At 36.4% G+C, this 24,457-nt stretch overlaps 1 protein-coding gene and 1 long non-coding RNA gene across 5 annotated transcripts in view; one reads left to right on the top strand and one right to left on the bottom strand.

Annotated features, from left to right (window-relative positions):
- The window catches only part of LOC134527690 (serine/threonine-protein kinase 11-interacting protein), a 101,829-nt gene that overhangs the window by 1,189 nt on the left and 76,183 nt on the right, over positions 1-24,457 (top strand). For all 3 annotated transcript variants that reach the window (XM_063360594.1, XM_063360595.1, XM_063360596.1), the window contains exons 2-7: positions 341-534; positions 2,914-3,022; positions 5,680-5,826; positions 10,111-10,358; positions 12,136-12,322; positions 15,477-15,564. In XM_063360594.1, the coding sequence (XP_063216664.1) occupies positions 341-534; positions 2,914-3,022; positions 5,680-5,826; positions 10,111-10,358; positions 12,136-12,322; positions 15,477-15,564 (973 nt within the window). The remainder of the gene's footprint in view (positions 1-340; positions 535-2,913; positions 3,023-5,679; positions 5,827-10,110; positions 10,359-12,135; positions 12,323-15,476; positions 15,565-24,457) is intronic.
- LOC134527692 (uncharacterized) lies at positions 2,159-16,939 on the bottom strand. 2 transcript variants are annotated; one of them, XR_010074245.1, is made up of 3 exons: positions 16,519-16,939; positions 12,599-12,820; positions 2,159-3,007 (listed from the first exon to the last, which is right to left on the bottom strand). It is a non-coding gene; the product is annotated as an uncharacterized LOC134527692 (long non-coding RNA). The 2 variants fall into 2 exon arrangements; XR_010074246.1 differs by lacking the exon at positions 2,159-3,007 and adding an exon at positions 10,308-11,388.

Raw genomic sequence — 24,457 nt, forward strand, 5'->3', positions numbered from 1 at the left:
GGAACATTGATTAAGGGAGCAATTGTTCTGTGTAACATGTCCTATTATATTTTAACATAAAACATTAAGTAAATAAAGTAAGAAGTGGAATTTATTTGTGATTTCAAATTGTATGATTACCAAAATATTTTTGAATTTTAAGATGTGCATTATAAAGCTTTTGAGATAAACTGGATACCCAATTAGGAACATTTACCCTGTAGGCCATTCAAAGATGAAGGAAAACAGATACTAGTGTTTGAATTTACGTAGTGGCGAATTGAACTGGCAATTTTCCCAGTTTAACGTGAAGTTTGTTTGGTTACGACGTGACGGCGTGTGTGTCGCGCCACGTGCGCAGGTCTGGCCGGGCTCGACAGCCTGGCGGAGCTGGACCTGTCGTGCAACATGGTCGCACGGTACGACTCTCTGCGCGCCCTGCGCGGGACGCCCGCGCTGGCCACGCTCTGCCTGGACGGCAACCCGCTGTGCTTCTGCGCGGACTACCGCGCGCGTGTCGCCGAGACGCTGCATCACAACACTGCCTTCAACCAGGTGTGTTCGCCAGCCCCTTTGGCTGGGAGGACGTGTTGGATCCACCTTGTGTTCGAATTAATATTATGAATTTATGTTTACACTTTTAACATTCCTTATCATTTAATGTTAATGCTAATCTAAAATCATAATAAAATGAGGGGTACCGTACTTAGGAAAAGCCTAATAAGATGAGGGTAGCTATACTTAGGAAAAGCTTATTAAAACAGACATATTTTTCATATTTTTAAAGAACTATCAAAGTACTATCCAAAAGGTAAAAGACTGAGTGTCACATAATTGTAATATTTCAGGAGAACATGTTTTTGATTTTTTTAACTTTTGATTTTTAGGTTTCCAGGCTTTTTCTTTACCCTATATGAAATTTAAAAAAAATATTCTAAAATTCTTTGTTGGATGAAAACACTCTGTTCAAGAATATAGATTGCTGTTTTAATTTTTCCAACTTTTATTTCAGGAAAAAAAAAAAAATGGACTTTGTGTTACCACCAAAGAACAGACTATACTAAATCCAAAAACTTTTTCTCAGAGTCACTACTATGTAGGCAGACTCCGGGTTAAGAGATTGAGATTCTTTTTTCCATCAATGGAGTATTGCCAGCTTTGGGAACCCAGGGGGCACATGTGCCTGAGTAAGTGAATACAGTAAAACCTCAATAATTCAAACCTGAAAAGACCATTATTTGATCACTTTGCAATAACGAGGTTGGTATTAACCAAACTAATTACAAAATTGAATCAAAATTTGTACGGTATATAATTTGTAAATCAAATAGGTACATTGTTAGTTTTTTTTTTCATTTAATACACATACATGACACACGAAAACTTGCACACAATTTTATACAGCACATTATTATTATTATTACTACTATTACTATATATAATATATACACATTTTGTACTGTGCTATTTAAAGCAGATTTATGACAAAAGAATAAAGCAAAGGTTTGGAAACTACCTACAAAAATAAATACCATCATTATGGAAAACATGTAATTTCTAATTTTTTCACCCCAATCCTACACTGAACTAAAGTAATGGCATCAGTATTATTTTAGTTGAAACTTCACATGGTTTTACATTACCTATCCTGGGATATTTTTGTCAACCATTCTGTACTATATGCAATTGTTTACCTTTGGAACAAAAACAATTTTGTATTAAATAAATACAATACTTTTGTATTAAAAAAAATTAATCTGCACTGTTATTCCTATTTAATTTCAAGGAATTGTGAAAACACTTTGTATTAATGAGAGTTTCGTATTAACAGGATTTGTATTAAGGAGGTTTCTCGTTAAGGGCTTTATATCTCGATCAGGGTCGGATCTAGGCTTTCCTTTGCCTGGGACAGAAATTGTGATGAGCAGCCCCACCAGTTTTGTCGGTCCATCCAACCTGGCGCATGGAGCGGGCTGTACCCCCTACCACCCTATGTTTCGTCAGGGCCGCTTAGCTGATGAGAGATGATGGGACAAGTGTTGCATTGACGGAATGAACTGAGAAGGAGAGTAGCCCTAGTAAAACCACAGCGTGTGGCAGCGTCCACCACATTTCCCACTTGCGAGAAAACCTTTGCTCAACTTTGCCGGGTTTTGCACTCTAGTCACCTTGATGGGAGGTGTGTGAGCTCACCACCCAACCACAGCCCACAAACAAAACAAAGAACCCGTAGAAACTCCTGGCATCACTGTGACGTCCGACTCGCCACACACACGAGAGTCCCCGAATTCTCGGCTCATTGAGGACTGGTACATGCAATGGGTCTCCCATTAGTGGATGGTCAAGGATCGACTACTCAAGGTGCTTTACAGTAGACTGAACTTAGTGTGCCTCGAAAACTTGAAAAGTGTGAGTGTCATGTGATTGCTCGCGAGAGCGATTCGACATCACACTAGCTACTGGAATGTGACTCGAGGAAATTGCATACTTTAGGTTGCACTGTTTGAAAATTTGGGATTGATATGTGAAAGTGTTATAGTTTTAACTGTTTATGACGGGAAACAAAATATGCTCTTAGAAATGCAAAATGTCATGCAGCAATTTGTTGCATTTCTCGTTTACACACAGTTTGTTTTATCATTTGCGTAGTGACGTGCTATATAGTTGACATTAATGCTGTTTTGTATTTGGCTCTATTCATCATCTGAACCAATCTGAGATGAAAATACAAATATTTATCATGCTTAGAATTTTTTTTTGGTGTATATTATTTGCCACGTTGTACAGAAAACCCGCCCTGACTGTGGAGATGGTGCCGTAACTATTGCGCTGGGTGCAGGTCGCTCCTGGAAGATGCGGCCAGTTACGTTGCTGCGATTCGCCATCAGCTGGTTGTTGGTCTTGTCGCTCAAAAATGTTTTAAATATTTTGCAGTTTGTGTTGGACGGCATGCCACTCTCGAAGCTGGAGAGGCTCAGGCTCGGGAGTGCCGTGAACGGGGAAGAGGTGGTTGCCCCCTCGCGGCCACCTGAGTCGACAGAAGGTTGAGTACATGTAGTTTGAATAAAACCATTTAGTCAGTTACAGCTATTTTTTTATAAAAAAAAATTGATTTGAATGTATCTCATGGTAGAGTTTCACATGCCATGTTGACTTTTTTTATTTTTCTCGTCATTAGTTTTAGTTACGAGCTATTTCTGTAAATATAACAATTACCTCTCTTGCAATTGTTATTCTGTCACAAATATTTCCAAGAGAGATTTCCTAAGTGTGATAAACTCTCTTAACAAAATGGCGCAAATGATTACAATTACAAACACTTGTGCAATTCTTTACACCATTTAGGAAAATATTGTTGGAAATATTTGTGACAGAATAACAAATGCCAATGAGGTGTAGTGTTAAATTTAAAGAAACAGCCTTTAACTAATAGTAATGACAAGAAGAAAAAAAATCAAGGTTTCCTATGAGACCCCCACCTTAACGTCTTGTTAAAACAAGGCCATTAGAGGCAGTGAGGCGGTGAGATTGCAATGGAGCAATGGTGGAATGCATGGGTGGAGGAAACGGGAAAGGGCTTCCCTTAATTGGTAATCAATGGAGTTGTGCACCATTAAAAATAAATAAACCCGTAGAACATCAGTTTTTTATTAAAATAAAAGTGTTAGATAATATTATTAGTACTGCCAAGTTTTGCTAACTTTACGAAATTATTATGTTTTGGACATCCAGTTATAGAGCTACAAAATGATATTTATTTACTATGGAAACAGAGAAACTTGATGAATAAAAATAAATATTGTATCTTTATTAGCATTTTGATCGATAAATTATACGCGTATAACCAGTTTTGGCTGTTTGCTGCAATTTGGCACAATAAATATAGTAAAATCAATTTTGATTCAATCTAGTTAAGCTTATTAAATGTGATATTAAATAAACTAATCATCCAGAAGATCCAAGTACCTGAGCATAATCAAAAACATAAATTTTAGGAATTATTATAGTTTTTTTTAAATATTAAGTTGTTTTAAAACCAGTCTAATTTATTAACTATTAATAAATAATTGTTGAATTAGCTCATTACTGTATGGGAGAAAGTGTTTATTATTTTGTATAGTTTAGTACCTATTTCCTATTTGGCAAAAAAATTTATTGCATTCACTTTTATGTGTAGTTTTTTGAATCCATAAGTAAATGTAATTACTGATGAGTATACCTTTTGTCTTATTTTATTTAGAGGAATCACCTCCCAGGCAGGATTATAAAAAAAAACATTAAAAAAAACCAAACAACCTGGTTTTTTTTTAAAAAGCAAACAACCTGTTTTTTTTTTGTTTTAAACCAGTTTATTTTTTTGGTTTAAACCAGGTCTTTCCATTACATTAGTTATTTTGGTTCTCAGCATGTTCAAATGAAAGCCATACAACATCCCACTTTCTGCCACTCATTTTGAACCGGAAAAGTTATAACATCAAAGAACTGAAGTTCAATAAATCTGCACATCCGACTAAGACTCAACCACAAAAAGGGTATTTCGGCAAATACCTTACATCGCAGCTTTTCTGCAAAGTAAAAATAAAATTATGAAAATCCCATTTTCCAACACGGTATTTACCCTGACTACAGCGTTAATTAATTCCTACTAGTTTCTGAGAAATCCCATTTTTATCTCACATTTCAATATCTGTGCAGTGCCGCTGCCATTAATTGTTTACCCGTGTCGGTGTGTGTGTTTATTTTAGAAAACTTATGTCAACTGTATTGTTTTATAATGAAAGTAGTTAATATGACGGCATATTGCAATTGTAGGAAAATACTATTAAAGTTTATATTTTCTGTTTGATGGTTTTTTGTCCAAATATTGAATTAAGACAGTATTTTTTTTTGACATTTCATTTAAAGTAGTGTTTTAAATCACATAGTAGCGACTAATTCATAGGTTACATTAGTGATGTAAAAAATACTTAAAAATATTTAGTATAGCTACATCTTAAATTCGTAATTCCTAAGCAACCATAAGCAATATTTTATAGTACCAACTGTCCACAATATTTGAAAGTATTTTTAATGTAGCTAACCTTAACTAATTGACCATTCACAATATTTGAAGTTCTTCAGAACAAACACACAAACTGACACAACGGGTAAACAATTAATGGCGGTGGTAGCGGCATTGCACAGATATTGAAATGTGAGATAAAAACTGTCATTTCTCAGAAACTAGTAGGAATTTATTAGCATTGTTTACAGGGTAAATACAGGAACGTCTCTAGTATTGGAAAATTGTATTTTCGTAATTTTATTTTTACTTTGCGGAAAGCAGCGATGTAAGATGTTTACTGGTATTTCCTCACAGGAGTAGGATTCTCCATAGAATAGGTGTTTCCCATAGATAGGGGATTTACAGTACAGTCAGGAATTTCACATAAAATAGAATTTTTTTAAAATTAATAAATATATTATTTCCTCTTTTTTTTACACTTTTAACTACAATTTACTTATTAATTTATTTTTAGAAGAGTTTTCAGCTTGTCAAAGTTTTTTGGAAATACTCGGTACAGGAAATAATCTTTTAAAAACAGAAGTTCTTGTAATTTTCATGAAAGTAATGATCTAAGGTGTTGGTGTTAGCTGTGATGTTTGCCTCTGTTTGAAAGTCGTTGGCGTCATGTGTATTCATGTTGTGGTTGGCCGCAGGTGCTCAGCCAACAACTGTCGCAAGTGGCTTGGCCAAGGTGCAGCGCGGCAAGAAGGCCAGTCGGATGAGAGTGGCAGTGATATCGGAGCAACTCGGCGCAGAAGAGAGAAAAGCAGCTAGGGAAGCATCACCAAGCTCTCACCTGGGTGAGACTTAGTGAAAATTTTTTTTTACTGATATTTGAGTGCCAGTAAACCAGACAAGCTTGGGTGCCTTTCGGCTCAGTTCACCCGTCATCTTGGATTATTTGTTGCTAATTCTTGGATTTTTTTGTTATGGCGGGGAATTGGAAATGGGAATGTAGAAGCTACTTTATGTGTATTATTTAGCTGCGGAAAAACAGAAAATGAATTTGTGTAAGTTGCATGTTCAATCATTGAATGAATGTGCCAAGAAAACTATGTACTGTTATGTTTTCACAAATATACTATAACTTATGAAGTTTATTAAAGCAAGAGACATATTGATTTAAGGTATTTTTTTTATGAGATGTACATCTGTTGTACATCAGATATACATCATTTTACAACAGATTGACACTATGCAATGTATCATATAAGTTAGATATGACTAGAGAGCTGCAAGGATGGTTATGAAGAATTAATATATGAACCTACTTGGTTTTCTGTTCTACATGACTGATCGTAAGTACCTGTAAGGCAAGTATGGTTCTCTTTTTCACCTGTCATAGGGATGATGCATCATCAGTATGTTGCTTCACCACTAAAAGAGAGCATGGATTGAAAATCATCTTTCGTTAAGGCTTCGTCAGTATGACGCACCATCGTACATAGCATTCACTTAACAGTGCCATACAGCCTACGTGTCTTACTTTCATTTAATACAGGAAATATTTCTTTCAAACGTCCTCAGTAATATATATTCTCATCAAATGTAATGTTTTGCCTCAATCCTTTATACTAAGAAATGATTTAGACGCAATATATGATGGATCTAAAAAGGTTATGTTGGGCTCTGAAAAACTTTGAATCTCCGCTAATAGTTACGTGGCATAAATGTATAGTATTTTATGTTTTGTGTGAATAAGTCACATTGATTCTTATTTTCTCATTATTTTTAACTGCACAATACTCATTTTGCCAAACATGCCATCTATAAAAAATTAATAATAATCTACAGGCAATATGTCTTAAGTTGTCATATTAAATCATTAAAAATAAAGTTCAGACAGAATCAGTTAAGTTTAAAAACAAGATAATGTCACATTAGTTAATTATTATTGATAAAATTTAAGTTTAAAACACATTCTAACATGTTGTTTTCAGAACTTTTAAAAACAGCAAATTTTTTCTTTGGCTTTCCTTATGTGATAAAATATTTTGCTTGTAAAATTGAAATATGTGCACTGATAAGGTTAAATATACACCAGAATGCTGCTGATTTAATATGAGCAGTGCAGGTTATGATACACCATTGGTTTATCACATTTCAAACAGAAAGCATTTCCTCCCAAGATTTAGTGACTCTTAGTGACCAGTAGTAATACAATCCATAATAGTTTATAAACATCAAGCCTATGTTTTATGAATGTCCACAGTCTTGCTTTTGTTCTGGTAGTTTTTTTTTTGGCTCTAAATTGCTAGCAGATACACCATTTGCCAAAAAAAAACTTTCATTCATACAATTTACTGCCAACCTATGCATATTATTGATTACCCAGCCGTCTTAGATACGATGCCGTAGCGGTGATGGCAGAGTTACGACGATTGGATCCAAGCTTGCATTTGAATGCGGCCGTCGTTCTGGAGACGCGTCATTGCTATGACGCTGGCAAGTAAAACGATCTTGCTTGACCTCTTGCCAGCGAAGCTAAGTGGTCTCGAACGAGTGAAGAAGGAACTGTGCCTGTCCAGGGTTCAATGCCCAGTGGAAACATCTTGGTGGGAGACCTCGCCTGATGCTTTCGAGCTTTGGGGTGGCTAGATGCAGGGTCTCGGGGCGATAGCCAAAAGTAAACTATCAGAACAAAAACAAGACTGTGGACATTTATAAAACTTAGTCTTGATGTTTATAACCTATTATGGATTGTATAACGACTGGTTTTCCGTGCAATGTAAGTTTTATTGACTATTGATTGTGCCCCTTGTGTAGTTAAAGAAACTTTATCTATGGTTTTGAAAATACTGGAAGCTGCATCAAGTGGGCGAAACAGTAACTACTGTTTACTCAGAGGACACAAGGGAGCAACCAAAAATATTAGTTAGTTCTCACAAAGGGAACTAGGAAGGAGGATCGTATTTGAAGTGAAAAACCAATATGTTTGCTTAAAATTTACCCTTTTTATTGTTAGTTAAGATCTGCATTATATTATTTTGATGTTCTTTGAAATTACATAATTACCATTATTGGAATCAATAATTAATTATTTTAAAGGGGGCCTGGGCCATTTGAAGTCATTAGTTACAATTTTATGATACATTTCATAAATGAGACTATGAAAATAACCATAATAGTTTTAACATTAATACAATTTTATAAAAAAAATATTAATTGCTCTGATTGGTGCAGGAGTACATATTCAAAATGTTGCGTAGCGGACTGTTCACTGGCGGAGCATAATTAGGAGGTTCTGGGCTTCAATCTCCGAAGGATCAGCGTAAATTTGGCAGACTAAGTCTTGAAAGGAAACTTCACTCGAGTCTTGAAACATTTCTTGACTCAAGTCTTGAACCCCACTGGAACCAAAAGGGAATCCAGTGGTCAAGAATAGTAAACTAATTAAGTTAGGGCAAAAGGATAATCGGGAGGCAACAATTGTCAAACAGGACGTTGACTTTTCCACTTACCGATCTGGGGTTGAAGTGAAGTGAAGTGAAGTGAAGTGAAGTGAAGTCACTCCCCGAAGGGAGGCGGCGCGAGTAGTCGCGATAAACCATCGCAAAACATAATGCGAAATTACTACTTGGCTACTAATGGCAAAAAGCCAACCAGAAGAATAAAAAAAAAAATGTTAGGGAACACTCCCGAACTTGAGAGATCACATCTCTTAGCTAGGTTGCGGCGGCTGAATACGTAAACGGCGCGGGCAATGCGAGTCCGGCGCGGGCGATGCGAGTCCGGCGCGAGATGCTATCGTGGTGTCCGCCGAAGGAAGAATCTGTCACTCTTCCAGGTGACATGAAGTTAAGTTCGAGCGAGAGGCCCGGAGTCTTAGGGAGTGGGAGAAGTGGCCTCTGATTGGTTAGAATAAGCCCGGCGGAGTACTTGCTCCGCCCTCCAAAAAAAAGATATAAAGAGGGCTAATTGACTAACTTAAAGGGGCCTAAGAGATGCAAAGCAGAGCGCTCTGTTGGGGACAACAGGAACTGACTCTGTGTTGGTACGCAAGGTATCCCGCGGGGGGGGGGGGGGGGACTAGCGAAAGGTGCGAGCTCTGTCGGGGAGGAAAGGAACTTAGATTAAGTATGGTCGCGGCCACCAGAGCGCTCGCTCCGATGCCTAAGAGAAGGTAATTTAGTTCGCCGTGCCGTCGGGAGATGGCGCAAGCTGTCCATTTGCCGCCCTGGGGTCTGTTATAGAGACCGGGAGGGGGTTTATCCAGATGGAAGGATCTGGAATGGATAGAGGGGAAAAGGGAAGGGGGGGGGGGGGGTAGTGCTGCGTAGTGGGAAAGGCCGCCTACAGGACTCCTGAGGCGTGTCGGGACCGACTGTAACCTGTGCCGGCGAACCTGACCAAAGTTGCTTCGGTCAACTGTAGCTTGAGCTACGGGTGTGCCTAGGAGTGCTGATGGAAGCAAAGATAGTGTGTGGCAGGACGTGCGCAGAGCACTTGAGGGGTGCGAAATTTCACTCGCGTACGTGCCGAGGAGCGGGGAGACATGAGACGATGCTTAATCAGGACTTGAGTGGTGTGGGAGCCCGTGGATGAAACGGCCAGAGACAAAATTAAGTAGGAGAGTACAATACTGGGATAAAATTTTGATAGTCTGTAACAAGCTACAGAAAAATTACAAAAAATATTTATTTAAATAATACTAAGTCTGAAGATGAGCCAGGAGAATATTACAATTTATGGCTCATGATTGCATCACAATACACCAGATCTATTGTCTCGGGGCGATGGGGGCAGGTGGTCGACCAAGGACGGAAGCACCTTTCTTGACCTGGTTCTGCTTATTTCATACCTTGGGGAGAATGTGCTGTCGGCAGTGTCTTGATATTTTGTGGTGCTGCCCTGGATAGAGAACTGTCGCCGATGTGCCCTTGCGTTTGCTCAGTTGCGTTGCGATGTGCTCAGTCTGTGGCGTTGCACTGTTTATCGCGACACTTCCTGAAGGATTTTTGCCTCGGCTTCTGACTGTGGCGTAAGCCCCTCATAACAGTGTGCATGCACGCTAAGAAGAGGTTGTTTAATCCAGCTGTACTCTACTGAGAACCAAGTGTGAGCTGCTCTGTCACCCTTCACAGAACTCTCGACGGAGCACCTGGAGGTCAAGAAGCAGGTGGAGATGCTGCGAGAGAGGTTCGGTGAGGACGACTGGCTGCACCACCTGGGCGGCTCGCGTCTGCAGGACGTGCTGGGCATAGAGCGCGCCGCCTTGCCTGACCTGGGCCGTGCGCTGCGCGGCTGCCTGGGAGCCGGTGACGACGGCATGCAGGTGGAGACAGAGACCGGCCTGAACTCCCCGGGGCAAGCTCCGGTGGTCGGCCACCTGGTGAGTCCTCGCTCTTACTTCCTTAGGTTATTTTGGGTTGTTCTATGTAGGGATTAACACAGCACAGTGCCTCCTGCCTTGAGACAGCAATTCAGTCTTTTGAAAAAGTATGAACCACATTGTTGTCAAGTAATATGGATAGTCCATGATTGTTACTAATTTTGACATCTAGTCACGGAATCACGGTTCATCACGTGAGAAATGATGTTTGTATATCAGCGTTTTGTATGATAAATCTCGCATATATTTCTGGTTGGCTGTTGAGTGTGTCTTGAACAATAATATTAGTACAATCTGATTTGATAAATTTAGTTCATATGCTTAAGAGTGCTATAATAATAAAATAATAAATAAAATAAAATAATAAATTTATACTCAAGGAGATTCAAGAATCCAAGCATGCAATAGTTGCATTTTCCAATTTTAATAATAAGGCAAACATAAAATTCTTAACATGAATATCAAAGGAGATACTTATTTAAGTTTTTTATTAAGTTGGGTTTAGACCTTTGTAGTGTTTAAAATATTTAACGAATCAATTAGCTCATTACTGTATAAATATTTTAAATAATTAATATTTTTTTGAGTCTAGTATTTGGAATAAACTTTATTGCCTTCTATTGTTAGGTTAAATGTGATTACTGATGGGTGTGCCTGGAAGTTGACAGCACTGGAACTAATTTATTGAAGGGTTCTTTTTTTAAGTGTTATTATTACAGTGTTAGAATATTAATAAATACATGAAACAAAAACCTAAAGTTTTTCTTCTACCTTTTCTGCTATTATAATTTTCTCTTTGCAGTGTGTGATTTTTATTTAAAATAATATTTTGAAAAATGGCTGATCACTGTGTAGTGATATCTGACACACAAATCACTATCCTGGTGCAGGGCTGGGACACAGTAGGGCAGGCCCCGCAAGGCAGCTTGGGTATGACTCGGTGCTTGTTGATGGAAGCCACATCAGGGTGTTGGGATCGAACCCATTCCCCTCGTCACTTGAGCCTGATGTGCTGTTGAGGAACCACTTCCTGAACGATACGAGAGGAACACAAACGTTTTAGTGATCTGCTTGCTTTCGTGGCCTCTGGTGCAACTAACTTTCACATTGCATTTTGTGTAAGCAGAAATAAGATTTTATGGAAAATTTTGAAGCCAGTTTGGTTTTTAAAACAAGAAATTTCCATATTTTGATTTTTATTCATATACTGTAATGTATTATTTAAAATGTTTTTAATAGGTTTTAATACTTATTTCACTAAAATAGTATAGTTTCAACTGTGATACATGATGCATTTTTCAGATTTTTAGAATAACATAATTTGTAACAAGCATGTCTAAGACGGAATTGCCCAGAACAGTAAAAGTAAATCAGCAAAGATTGGTGTGTTTGAAAAATGTTCTTACGTCAGTGATGTAAACATTAGTTAAGAGATGTAAGATGTAACAGAGTAAAATCTATTTTTTCCTATCGTTTTAGTCCACTATTTTGGTACAAACTTTATACTTCATGATAAAATACATTTATTCAATTTTACAAATTTAAACATTATATTTTTGTGATTTGAGTTAAGTTTTGTTACAGTGTTGATTAATTTAATTATTAATTTGTTAGCATTTTGGTACTATATGGTATATTAACACACATTTTTGTGATATATGGTGAAATTATATGCTCTTCGGTGTTATTTCAGTTTTATCGCAATTCACAATTAAATTTGGTCCCTTACCAGTTACCATGAATAAATGCATCTTATAGAGCTGTGGGAAATGTTCAGGTGAGTGACGATCACGTCGTTGCTGCCAGCGAAGGGGCTGTCCCCGAATCTCCCACTCCCGAGGAATCGGCGCTGGAAAGATTTCAACCGAAAGAACCTAGCTTGGAAACAGCTGTGCCTAAAGAACCGCAGGTGGCGCCCTTGCAAGAGTCACAAGAAGAGGAACCAGTGGAAGAGGCAGATGATGGTAAAGATTTAGTGATCTTTGTTTTCTGAGTCGGTTTGATTCCGGTTCAACTTACTTCAAGAACACTGGTTTTCAGATTTTAGAGCTGGTTATGATTAAATAAATAAAAAAAAAACTGGTTTTATTCCTAAGTGATAAACTTAAAAATATCGCTGAGGTTTGCCATTCTTACTGGGTCATTAAATGGTTATTAAAACTATTCAATAACACAGAAAAGAAAATTATACTCTTTGCACTAGCCTAAAACATCATTTTTAAAAATAGTTTGAAGCTAACCTGTTGCCTTCTTTGTACTGCTACTCGAAGGTGGGAAAGTCAGGTAGGCGGCCTTCTCGTATGCTGCCCTGCCACACTGCAACTGTGTGGCAGGTGGCCAGGCTGGCTGCTGCCAGAGAGACTCTCGATGGCCCTGGTGTTGATGCGGCTGGTGTGCTCGGTCAGTGTACCAGCTCCTCAGCCAGCCAGGCTCCAAGGGCTTTCTTTCACTCCACTCCCCACCTATTGTGTTAGGGATAGCACCATCCGGGGCACTTAGTGTTTACAAAACCAGAAACAAAATTTTCTATAACTTGCGTAGTGCACTTTATTTCAAGATACACCCCAATTATTTCTTAAAATTATTTGGGTCAACAGGCGGGGTTGCATGTTTCGTGGGCACACCGGCGTGAAGTCTGCCTTTTGGTGTATTTTGTTATGAAATTCTACATTAAGTACATATTAATGACATTAAAACTCACCAGAAGACATAAAAAAACTTTACATTTATTCATTTTCTGGGCCGTGTTAAAGCATGTCATAAAATTCATACCCATTAGTGATTCTGTCAATTTTCTTAATGATTATCAGTAATTTTTTAACCTGTAAAAATTGTTCCTGGTTGTATATTTATGTATGCATACTTCCTTTATGTGATGATAAGTCACATATTCATTCCGAATTGCAAACAGTTTGAAGGATGCATGCTCTATGCATTTAAAATACAACGTAAAAATCTAAGTTTTAATAGTGATGTGATTTGTTCTTAATAGTGTACAGCTGTATCAGTGTGTTTTTTTTTGCAAATGATGTGTATATATTTTGTTTTGAACTTGTTTAATGACAAAAAATAGTCTTACCAGCTAAGTTAATATGTGTAGTAGTAAATCCTATATATTGTGCCAGATAAAAAAATTCTGGATGGTGTAAATGTTTTACAAGTTTTTATATTGTAAGACATTGGTAACATTAAAACAATTTGTTTTCTTTTCCTGCGGGACAGAAATGTGTTAATGTCAGATTGTGAAGTTACAGAAACGTACAGAAGTACACAAACAAGAAACCAAAGATTTTATGTGGGTTTTGGGGGAGTATTTCATAAAAACTAAAACTGGAAAATTGGGAAACTGCACAGGTCCAGATTTAACCCCTGGGATAATAGGTATAGTTACATGAATGTTAGAAGAGGGGCAAGACCAGAGTAATACAAAACAAATTTTAATAAATACCGTATTTTCTCGTGTAAAGGCCCCACCCACGTATACGCTCCCCCTCCTTGTTTTGTAAACATTTTTGAGAAAAAATTTAAAAACATGTTTTTCTGGGTTTATCTGAGGGCAGGGCAGCTTGGCATGCATCAAACAGCAAGCCATGTATTGTGAGCGGCGGGAGGTGATTTTGTAAGCGGCAGTGATAAAGAGACTGGTATTACAGTTTGTCCGCTCTCAGTAGGACTGTCATGAGGCATGCCAGACGTACACAGTTAGTCGTATCTCAAACGACATAAAGATAACGAAAGCTGGACTCGCACGCTTGTGTTGATGTGCAGTGTTGTCGGTGAAGAAGAGGGGAAATGAAGAAGGAAGGGAAGTGGGTGGAGCAGGTACCTAAGTAGTCAGCAAGTGCTGCTGGCCGACAGTGTTGTCTGGTTGGCTGGCTAGCTGGCAGGAGGGAGGTTAAGCCACGTCTCTGCCTCTCCCCCCCCTGCCGCAGCGCTGCCTCTCCCCCCTGCGGACTCGCTGCCTCTCTCTCCCTCCTGCCGCGTTGCTGCCTCCCCCACCCTTCCTCATTAGAACAAAGACGCACGACTTGCCAGTCGTTCCGCCAGCTGTTTCATTTAATCAAAATTTAATTGGCGTTTAAATAAGTTGTGGCGGTATTTAATTTTGCTTTTATTAAATGTTAGTTTTTCGTACCTGAGAAAAAGAAAAATCTATTTTTCCATCCAAATTCGCGTATAGGCCCCCTCCCCTTTTTTGGAGTCGAAAATTTGGAAAAAAAAGGGGGGCCTTTAAGTGAGTAAATATGGTAACATCAAGAACTCACCAGAAAAGATAAATAAAAATAAACTTGAAATTTATTCAGACTTAGGACTGAGTTCGAGCATGTCATAAAATTCATACCCAGTAGTGATTCTGTCAATATTCTCATTGATTATCAGTAATTTTTGAAACTGTAAAACTAGTGCCTGATTATACTTTATTAATCCGATGATAAAACACATTCTATGCATTCCAAGTTGCAAACAGTTTGAAGGATGCACCTAAAATACGAAGTAAAAATCCAAGCCTAATTAGTAAGTAATAATATTTAAAGTGCTTAAGGTGACCCTGTATTTGAGTTTCAAATTATGCATGTTTTTCAGGGCAGTCTTACATTCTACGCCAATTTATGTCCATATTTGTACTAGATATCATTTTGTATTTGAGATCATACAATATTTAATATTCAAAGTCAGTGTATATTCTGTCACCTTTATAAGTTTAAGTAATACATATTCAAGTTTGTTTGGTTTTTGATTTTATCGTATAATTAAGGTCTTACAAACAAATTGGTCTCTTTTGCAACACTTCACTTCAAATACAGAAGTGGGAAATGCCGGCTCAAATACAAGAAGTTGATATTTGGGTAATGCTAACATTGCATTTTTGCCTTTATTGTAGTAAATTTATAGATGCAGGGTTTATAAACCCTGCATATATGTAATTTTCATTAGAATTTTTTTTCTCCCTGCAAGACAGTTTTCATTCATATGATGTAGAAATTCGTGGGTTTCTTTGGAAGTATGTATTACTACAGGGATTTTTTGTATGATTTTAGCTTTCTGTAATGGATATTTCTTAATTTAGTGGAATTCTTCGTTATGTGCAGTGTTTTCACTAACTTTGTTTTTCTCCAGACTTAGCAGATGTAAAGCTCTACCTCGTGCAGAAACATCGACCTGGGGTCGATATCTTGGACGAATTGTTCTTGGTTGTGACAGATAGGTTTGTAGAAAAATTAAGAAATTGTTATAGTATTGTTAAATCTGAGCTAGGAACATAAATATGCCATGTTTGTTTTAACAGTGGTTTGGCAAAAACAATTTTCTGTCATTTGAAATTCAAAATTTGGCTTTGTTTAACCATACTATATAATTAGAGACAAGATTATATGGTGAATTGCGATAAAACGAGAAAATAACACCGAAAAGCATGTCACTACAGCATATAAATCAAAATGTAAAGACCAAAAATGCAACTACTATTAGGAAATTAATCAGCATTTGTAATCAAAACTGAAACCACAAAAATGTAATATTTAATATAGTAAATTCAATGAATGTAATGTATTCAGCATGAAGTTTTTACAAAAAATGTATATATGAAGTAGATTAGAAAAATTTATTTTACTCATTTTTGATCTTAAAAATTATATTAGTAACTTATTTATACATTAGCGGGTACATTTTTCAAACGAGTGCTTGCAAATTAATTTTTATAGTTTAGAGTGCATCATCAATTTTTTTTGGTGAAATAAGTTTCATGAAACATGTGTGTTGTATGTGTTTAATAATATGCTATCTTAATAAGTAAACATAATTCATAATAAACAACTTAAAAAAAAAAAGACTTCAAAATAGTACACAAAAGTAACAAGTTCACTAAAAAGCAAAAAATAAATGTTTTATGTAAAAAATTAATACTTAATTTTTTTCTGTATTGTAATTAGGAACTTATTGTTTATTATGCAATTATTAATTGTTTTATAATTTTGAAGTCGGTGCAAAGTAAAAAACAGATTGCATGCTACTCTGTACATGTGGTAGAAGTGAAACTTCCCTGGCATTTCAAACCTCAACTAATTACTAGAGCCACGATTTTTTCGCGCACGCGAAATAACACGAAATAAAACAATATTGAGTGTTAACACCACCAAAATGTGAAAAATAGATTACGTACCATAGGAACACGAAATACATAACAATAACATCGCCAGTTAGGTGACAAATTCTTGTTTATGTCATTTCTTGGAACAACTATCTTTGTAGGCGTTTCAAACACACTTGTGCAATATATAACTCTAACAGAAGACCTTAATATTTCATAGTTTTTACACAGATAATATTTTTTTTTCATTTTTGGTTATATACACACATTAGAAAAACAGTGCCGCCGCTATGCGAAGATTGTAAATAGACACCGTTAGCCAACACGACGCAAACGCACTTGTGTTGAGCGTAATAATTTTCCGCGTGCGTGTTTTATAACGTTATTTAAAAGCCAGGAAAAAAATTTATCGTTTTCTGACTAAATAAGTGTACCGCAGCACCCGAAACTTTAAAATCTTGATGATTTGCAGCACGCATCGCATGTGTTAAGAAAAAAGAATATTAATGTTTCATGTATTGGCATGATTGCATCAAACAACATTATTTTTGTTAACATAAAAAAAATGCATTTTACAGCGTCTGTGACGTATTTACCGTGCTGCAACATAAATTGAGTTATATTTTCATTAAATTTTAAAACTTTTTACGTTCGTTAAGTTACTGTGGATTTTTTTTCTGTGTTGCTGTCTGAGGAAAAGGTTAGCAACATTGTGTAACAAACCAAAAAAGACCTAAAAATAAACCAACAGTGGCTGCACGTGCAGCAGAATTTTCAAAAGAAGGGTTTTACGTGAGTGGTAGTAAAATATTGATGTGTAAATTTTGTGACTGTCGTTTAGAGTTTGAAAGGAAAGATACATTAAACAAACACATTCAGTCAGAGAGACACAAAAATGGGAAGCAAAGGCAACAAACTTTAGAACGCCAGCTCTCAATTGATGAGGCAGGGCCAGTACTAAAATGAGCCAAGGAACAAAAAGATTAATTTGTACTGGAAACAGTTGAAACATTTATTGCGGCTGGAATTCCTGTTGAGAAACTGGACAACTGCAAACTTAGGGAATGGCTAGCAAAACATGTCAGTGGTGCTGGTGATATACCTAGTGCAGACTGGATAAGAAAAAATATATTCCTCTTTTAAGGGAAAAGATAGAGGCAGGGATCAGAGAAAAAGTGGCAGACCAGAAAGTCGTAGTTATGGCAGATGAAACCACAGATAAAGCAAATAACTGTGTGTTCAATATTCTTTTCCAGATATTGCAACCAGGGGCAGAACATAGCATTTTACTTGGAGCATCATGTGTACTTGAAGCTGCTAATGCTGTCAACTGCTCGAAAGCTGTGATTGACATATGCACCAAGTATGAAATCAAAGAAGAAAACATAGTTGCATAATATGTAACTGACGGTGCTAGATATATGACCAGATCTGCAAGCACTTTGAAAGGTATATTTGTTGAACATGTGTACCACGTGCAGTGCTGGGCACATAAAATCAATCTGGTAGGGCAGATCTGGCAGAACAGTTTGTAGGATTTAAACCTCTTTGTGATCAAGGTAAAAAATGCTTTTTTGAACACACGAAAGAGACGGCATGCCTACCTCAACTTTTTGAGAGACAAGAATGGAAAAGATAACGTGAAGATGTTTCCAATGCCCATTGTGACACGATGGAACATGTGATTTCATGCTGTTTTCTACCTGGCTGATCACCTGCATAACGTTGTTAGCTTCTTCAAACAATTGAGTGAAGAAAATAATGCTGGTGTGAAATTCATAAACGGATTGCAAGAAACTGAGATACAAGCCCTTTAAGCTCAGTGTGTGTTTGTCACTGAAAATTGTGCTATAAACGTTTTGGAGGGATCCTCCTACCCAACTGCCCACCTCCTCTATTCAAAGCTTCAGAAGCTTCAAATTTCAATGGAAGTTCTAACAAAAGGAATTTTTCCAGAGGCTGTTGAAAAGTTACTGAGAAAAATGAAGTGTTCAGTCTGCAGCCTTGAAAGAACAGTTCTAACAGACATCACAGCTTAGCTTACTAAAGCTACATGATTTTGTCTCAAGTGATCCTTCTCTTGCACTTTTTCGTGATACTGATGCCCTGCTGAACCCCAAAAATATTGGGAATGTCAGCATAGAAGACAAAAAGTTCTCAAAAATGGTTGATACTCTACCTTTCCTACAAAATGTGCCAAGAACTGCAATAGCAGCAGGTTATATGGCCCTTCAAAAGCTTGTAAACAGTGAACTACAAAAACCACACACAGCCAATGTAGACATAGTGAACCTCTTGTGTCAACTGAAATGGACTTTCCTGAGTTTGCTGTAGATGCACTCAAATTAATGTGGTTACCAACATCGAAATTTTGATACTGAAAGGTCATTTTCAAAGTATTCTGTCATTGTCAGTGACCGGAGAAGATCTCTTTTGCCTGAGAATGCTGAACTTCTAACTATGGTTGCTTTCTCATGAATCATGAATAATGTTTACCAAAATAAAATACTGGCACCTGTATATAAATGCACCTTCACCAAATATGGGAAGAATAATGCCAAAATTATGAGGTCCTAAGTTACGTTCATAATGCACAGTTGCGGTAATTGTACTTTGTGGTGGGATAGCTTTTTTATACTCGGGAAATTTATTTATACTTTCCTCTAATACACAATCTACGACGTTAATATTTATTTACTTTGAACAATGTTTTAATTTACTTTGAGCAAAAATTGTAAATATTAATAAAATGGATTACAATTACATTTACTATTATTGATCTTAAATCTCCTAAATAAATCATAAAGGCGATACCAAAAAAATCCGAATTTTTATGACGATAAAGACGAAATCTCAAAAACTTTAGGACAAAATTTCCCAAAAAATAAAACCGTAAAATCTTGGCTCTAATAATTACGTATACTAGTGCTATCTTCATTTGTATTTGGACAAATACATATTCTCTGCCCTGTTCACATTAGAAACGTTTCACAAAAAATGTTCGAAGAAAATGTTGCATTAAATATCGGCATTGAAACTTTAATCTCATCGAGTCCAAAGAAATTTCAATTCAAAAGTACACTATATTTTTTATTAATAGTCACTAAATTTCAACGACTATTTAAAATCATCTGTAATGCTAGTTGGGAAACAACTGTCGCTAGGAGTGCGGGCATAGGGTTGCCATGATTTCCAGTATTCTGCTCTGTAGTCATAGCTTTAAGTCTTTATTTTTGTTGGTTGTGTGTGTTTGCGATAAATAAGGGAGGCTATATATATAAAATGTTATACAATTAAGATTTATAATTTTTATGTTATACTAGGCACCGACTTCAAAATTAATAGTGAAATTATGTTACTTTTGTGTACTTTGAAGCCATTTGTTTTTTAAAAAGTTGTTTATTTTTCAATTTTTATTGATGGGTAGACCTTGTAACGACATTTCTCGAATGAGGATACAACGGCTAGTTGAAACTGAAGATGAGAGACGGAAACGCTTTGAAAAAAATAGTAACATAAATATTAAATATATAAAAATGAGAGTACACAGGAGTGAGAAAATAGTTGGTCGGGTGTAAGAGTTTATGTGTTAAATAAATTTAGAAACGAAAGTCAAGAAGATCGTGACCATCGCTTTAGCTTTACCATGATATGCGATAATTTAACAAATGCAGATGATGAACGCAATTTTCTTCAACTTAGTTTCATTCGCAGGCGACTGCCCAAGAAACAGAGGAATAATGTGATAATCTGCATAGTCAAATTTGCGAGAAATTTTCTAATTAATCAGAGGAAGAATGTGCTTATCATTTTAATTTGATTCATGAGCGGCTAGCCAATGAATATGATGAACAGCGATCACAACAATTAAGCGCATTACTTAATTATTTCTCACAGAGTGTGCTTGATGAAACTTCATAAGAAAGGGACAGACGATTAAATAATTTAAGACAAGCAGCACACCGTTCAAGAAATATATTAGAAGTTGAACTATTTTGAATACTTATTAACTTTTCGGCAGATGTAACATGTTGTATGCAAAATATTACTTTATTCATAACAGCGTGCTAATTTGCTTACAGAATTATTTTCAGTCAGTAGGATAGTAACGTGTTCTCAATGCTCAAATACAATTAAAAACTTTAAAGTTCCGCCTCAACCTTATTGGAATAAGATGGGAGTTGCTACTGTACCAAATTAATTAGCCACATGTATTACTCAAACCAAAATTTATGGAAGTTACATCCTTAACTGGAGTTGCTGCCCAACATAAATTTGGCAAGACTCTTCCTATTGAAAAAGACAACACCATGACATTTAAACGTTTGACTGGACAGAAGCTTCACCAAGAGAGATGCAAGTAGCACCATATAAATTGGCTAGTCTTGGACTAAATTTCAACGAGAATTTGAGAATTATCCATTTACCTCTACATGAATTTCAAAATGCGTAATTATTTGGCGGAGTTAACACTTACTCTTTAGTTACATTATGCAACTGCTTCCTGTCAAAGGTCACTGGGGTTTTTACGTAATATTACTGTGGGGATGGTAAATTCTTAATGTGATCTCTGCCTTAATGAAACCCAATTTACAATATTAAACAATAAATATATGTTATGACATAAAAACTGTTTAAACCAATATGTCATATTTCGGTTCCTATCCCTCATAATTAATTAATTTGTGGTTAAAGAGCTGTAGGAAAGTCGTTGTTTATGAACTAAGCGAAAAACATAAGAATGCAAGAGTTGCAAAAAGAAAATGTGAAATAGTAAAGGGAAAATAAAATTAATAAAATTGATACATGTTTTCTTACAAACCATTAATTTAAAAAAAATAACCTGATGATATATATATATATATTATATATATATATATATATATATATATATATATATATATATATTTATATATATATATATATATTTATATATATATATATATATATATATATATTTATTTTACAATTTTGCAGTTTAAGTTGTGAGCTTGATGATATTTTGGACTTGTGTGTTTTAACTACAGTAGTTACCTTGCATTGTTGTATTCTTGTGCCCTTGCATTGTTGTATTTTTGTGCCCTTGCATTTTCTGAAAATAATATTAACCCCATCCTATTTAGATTTAATGTATATATTATATAACTTCTTTTATATCAGTCAATGTTATTTATTTTTTTCACAATTGATATTTGCTTGAACTGTAAAAAAATTGTTTAAATTTAATACCAATTTTATGATCTTTATTTAGAAATTCCTTTTTGAACTCATACCAGCTACTGCAATAAAACCAACATACTCGTGGCACTCAGTACTGTATGTATGTTTATTTATGAACACAACGAAAAACACAAATATTGGCAGCGGTATTATGGCCTACTTAACGACTTATTTGAGTGTATACCATCCCTTACACCATCATCACATTATTTCTTACAGTTGAAGACTGATCTAAGCTCTTAAAAAAATGCTATTTCATTTTTAAAACAAAAGAATTCAATGTTATTGTTATTATTTTTTATGAAATATGTTTAGTAAAAAAAAAAAAATATATATGATGCTGAACAAATATGAAACTTAAATGTTTCATGATACTCATTTCTCCAAAACAGTGTCATTTTGACAGATACATGATGACTTTTTTAATATAATGATTTTTAATAAGCATGTCTAATTTTTGGGAAAAAATAAAATAAATCTGTTAAGTGTTTCTGTGTTTAAAAAATGTTCTAAGGTCGTAATATAAAAATAGGTAACTAATAACAGTTGCAAGATTTTAAAAAGTCAACTTTTTCCAATTATTTTTCATCAAATTCTGGTACAAATGTGATGCAAAAAAATTGCTTTCGTTGAATTTAAAATTTAAAAGATTAGGTATTTGTTTAGGATCAAGTTTTGATTGAAAACACTGATTAGTTTCATGGTTTATAATTGCATTTTGTCCTGTGTGGTGTGTTAACTTGAATTTTTATGTTTTATGGTTTATTGACGTGCTTTTCGTTGTTATTTCAGTTTTATTTCAATTGACCATATAATCTTGTCCCTAATGATCATGTAGAGTTCGTTTTCTGAAGTTTCTGAAGCACGTGAAGATAACCAATAAATTCAAGCATTGAACTGTTCTCTGCTCATCATTAGTATATCACCTGATACATAAATAATTCCATGTAAAGTTTCCTGCCTGTAGTGGTGTGTGAGTATTCAAAAAATATTTGGCATTCACAAATAATTTGATATTCAACTTAGCATTTCAAATCAAATAATTTATTTTTATTTACATACTGGAGGTGGGACTGATTCACAGAAAAATTAAAATGCAATAGTGTAACATGTATAAAGTCAAAAAAGATTTATTAAGAAATTTTGATTTATTTTCTTAACATAGTACATAGGTATATGCTTTAAATATGTAAAAAATAATTTGTGACTGTAGTTAAAAAATTCTACAAATACTGTATTTATTTTTATACATACAGAGTGTATCAAAATACATGTTACAACGCTTGAGGTTAGAAAGCTCTTATTATTTGCAACCATTTTTGCCAATAAACATGTTGCCGGAAACGCGTAGTTAAGCCCCTGTAGCCCCAGAAAGAGTCAGCGTAGGCAACCCGTTGTAAAGTGTTATGTTGTGGATGTGCGGGCATTTGAGTAGAGAAATAACGTTTTTAATCATGGCACATATTTTAATTTCACTCTGAAATCAATCACAGCTTCGGCTTTGTTTCACAACATTGAAATTGTTGCATACGTTTTTACAACGTGACAGCCTAAAGCAACGGCTCAAAAACACGCCCACCTTGAGCGACACAGAGGTGGCAACGGCGAATCATGTTTTCACGGATACGCTGGAGCATGTGTGGAGTCGACCTTATGATTTTGAACGCTTCAATGATTCGCTGTGTAAGCTCTTCCACTGTTTCTACTGGCGTAGCGTAGATAAGCCCTTTTACGTAACCCCACAGAAAGAAATCTAACGGGGTTAGGTCTGGTTACCTTGGCGGCCATGCGACAGGGCCCGCTCGTCCAATCCATCGGTTTGGAAATGTTTGGTTTAAATAGTCTCGCACTTGCAGGGAAAAATGAGGTGGTGCCAAGTCATGTTGGTACCACATCATACGTCGGACATGCAATGGAACCTCTTCAAGAAGACCTGGTAGTTCGTTCTGAAGGAAGTGGAGGTATCCTGCGCCGGTAAGTCGTGGCGGAAGAAAAAAAGGCCCGATGAGTACGCCGTCAACGTTGCATGCGGATTGACATAATTCCAAACATGACTGTTGTGCGAATTGAGAATAGCGTCTTGAGTGAACTTGGCTTCATCGCTGAATAAAACCGCTAACTCGGGGTTCCTCAATACTCTTTGAATGTACCAACGAGAAAAGGTCATGAAAAGAGGATAGTCCGCCGGACCCATGTGTTGCACATTTTGAAGGTGGTACGGGTACAAGAGTTGCTCATGAAGAACTCGCCAAACAGCCATTTTGTCAGCGTCCATATCGGAACCTTCTGCCCTTGTGCTTGTATCCGGACTCTCCTCAAATCTCTGAAGTACATCTTCTTCAAAACTAGGAGTACGAACCCTGCGTGGAGCACCAGCATTTGGTCTTGTGACGGCACATGTACCAGTATCACACATTCGCTGAGTAAGTCTTGCAAACATGGTGTGAGCTGGAATCCTACGACCCAGATATCGTTCTTCGTATAGTCGACGGGCGGCTCGTCCATTTTGTCTAGCTTCCCCATAATCAAGCAGCATGTCCGTGTACTCACTAAACGTGTACTCCATTGAGCTCCACTGAAACGTCACTCTTTTCAGAACCACAGTGAAAGAAATGACACCACGAGTTTGCTTGTACGACAGAACAGTCAACGACAGACCACCAGTGATATCAAAACACACTGCGACACTGCGATGTCATGCTGCGCAGTGCTATGGCACGGCACGAACGGAAGAAAAGAGGTGAGGGCGCCACCAACGGAAGTAAAAAGGGGCGGGGGTCAGCATTCGACA

The sequence above is a fragment of the Bacillus rossius genome, chromosome 1, assembly GCF_032445375.1.
Source record: "Bacillus rossius redtenbacheri isolate Brsri chromosome 1, Brsri_v3, whole genome shotgun sequence".
NCBI classification, from domain to species: domain Eukaryota; kingdom Metazoa; phylum Arthropoda; class Insecta; order Phasmatodea; family Bacillidae; genus Bacillus; species Bacillus rossius.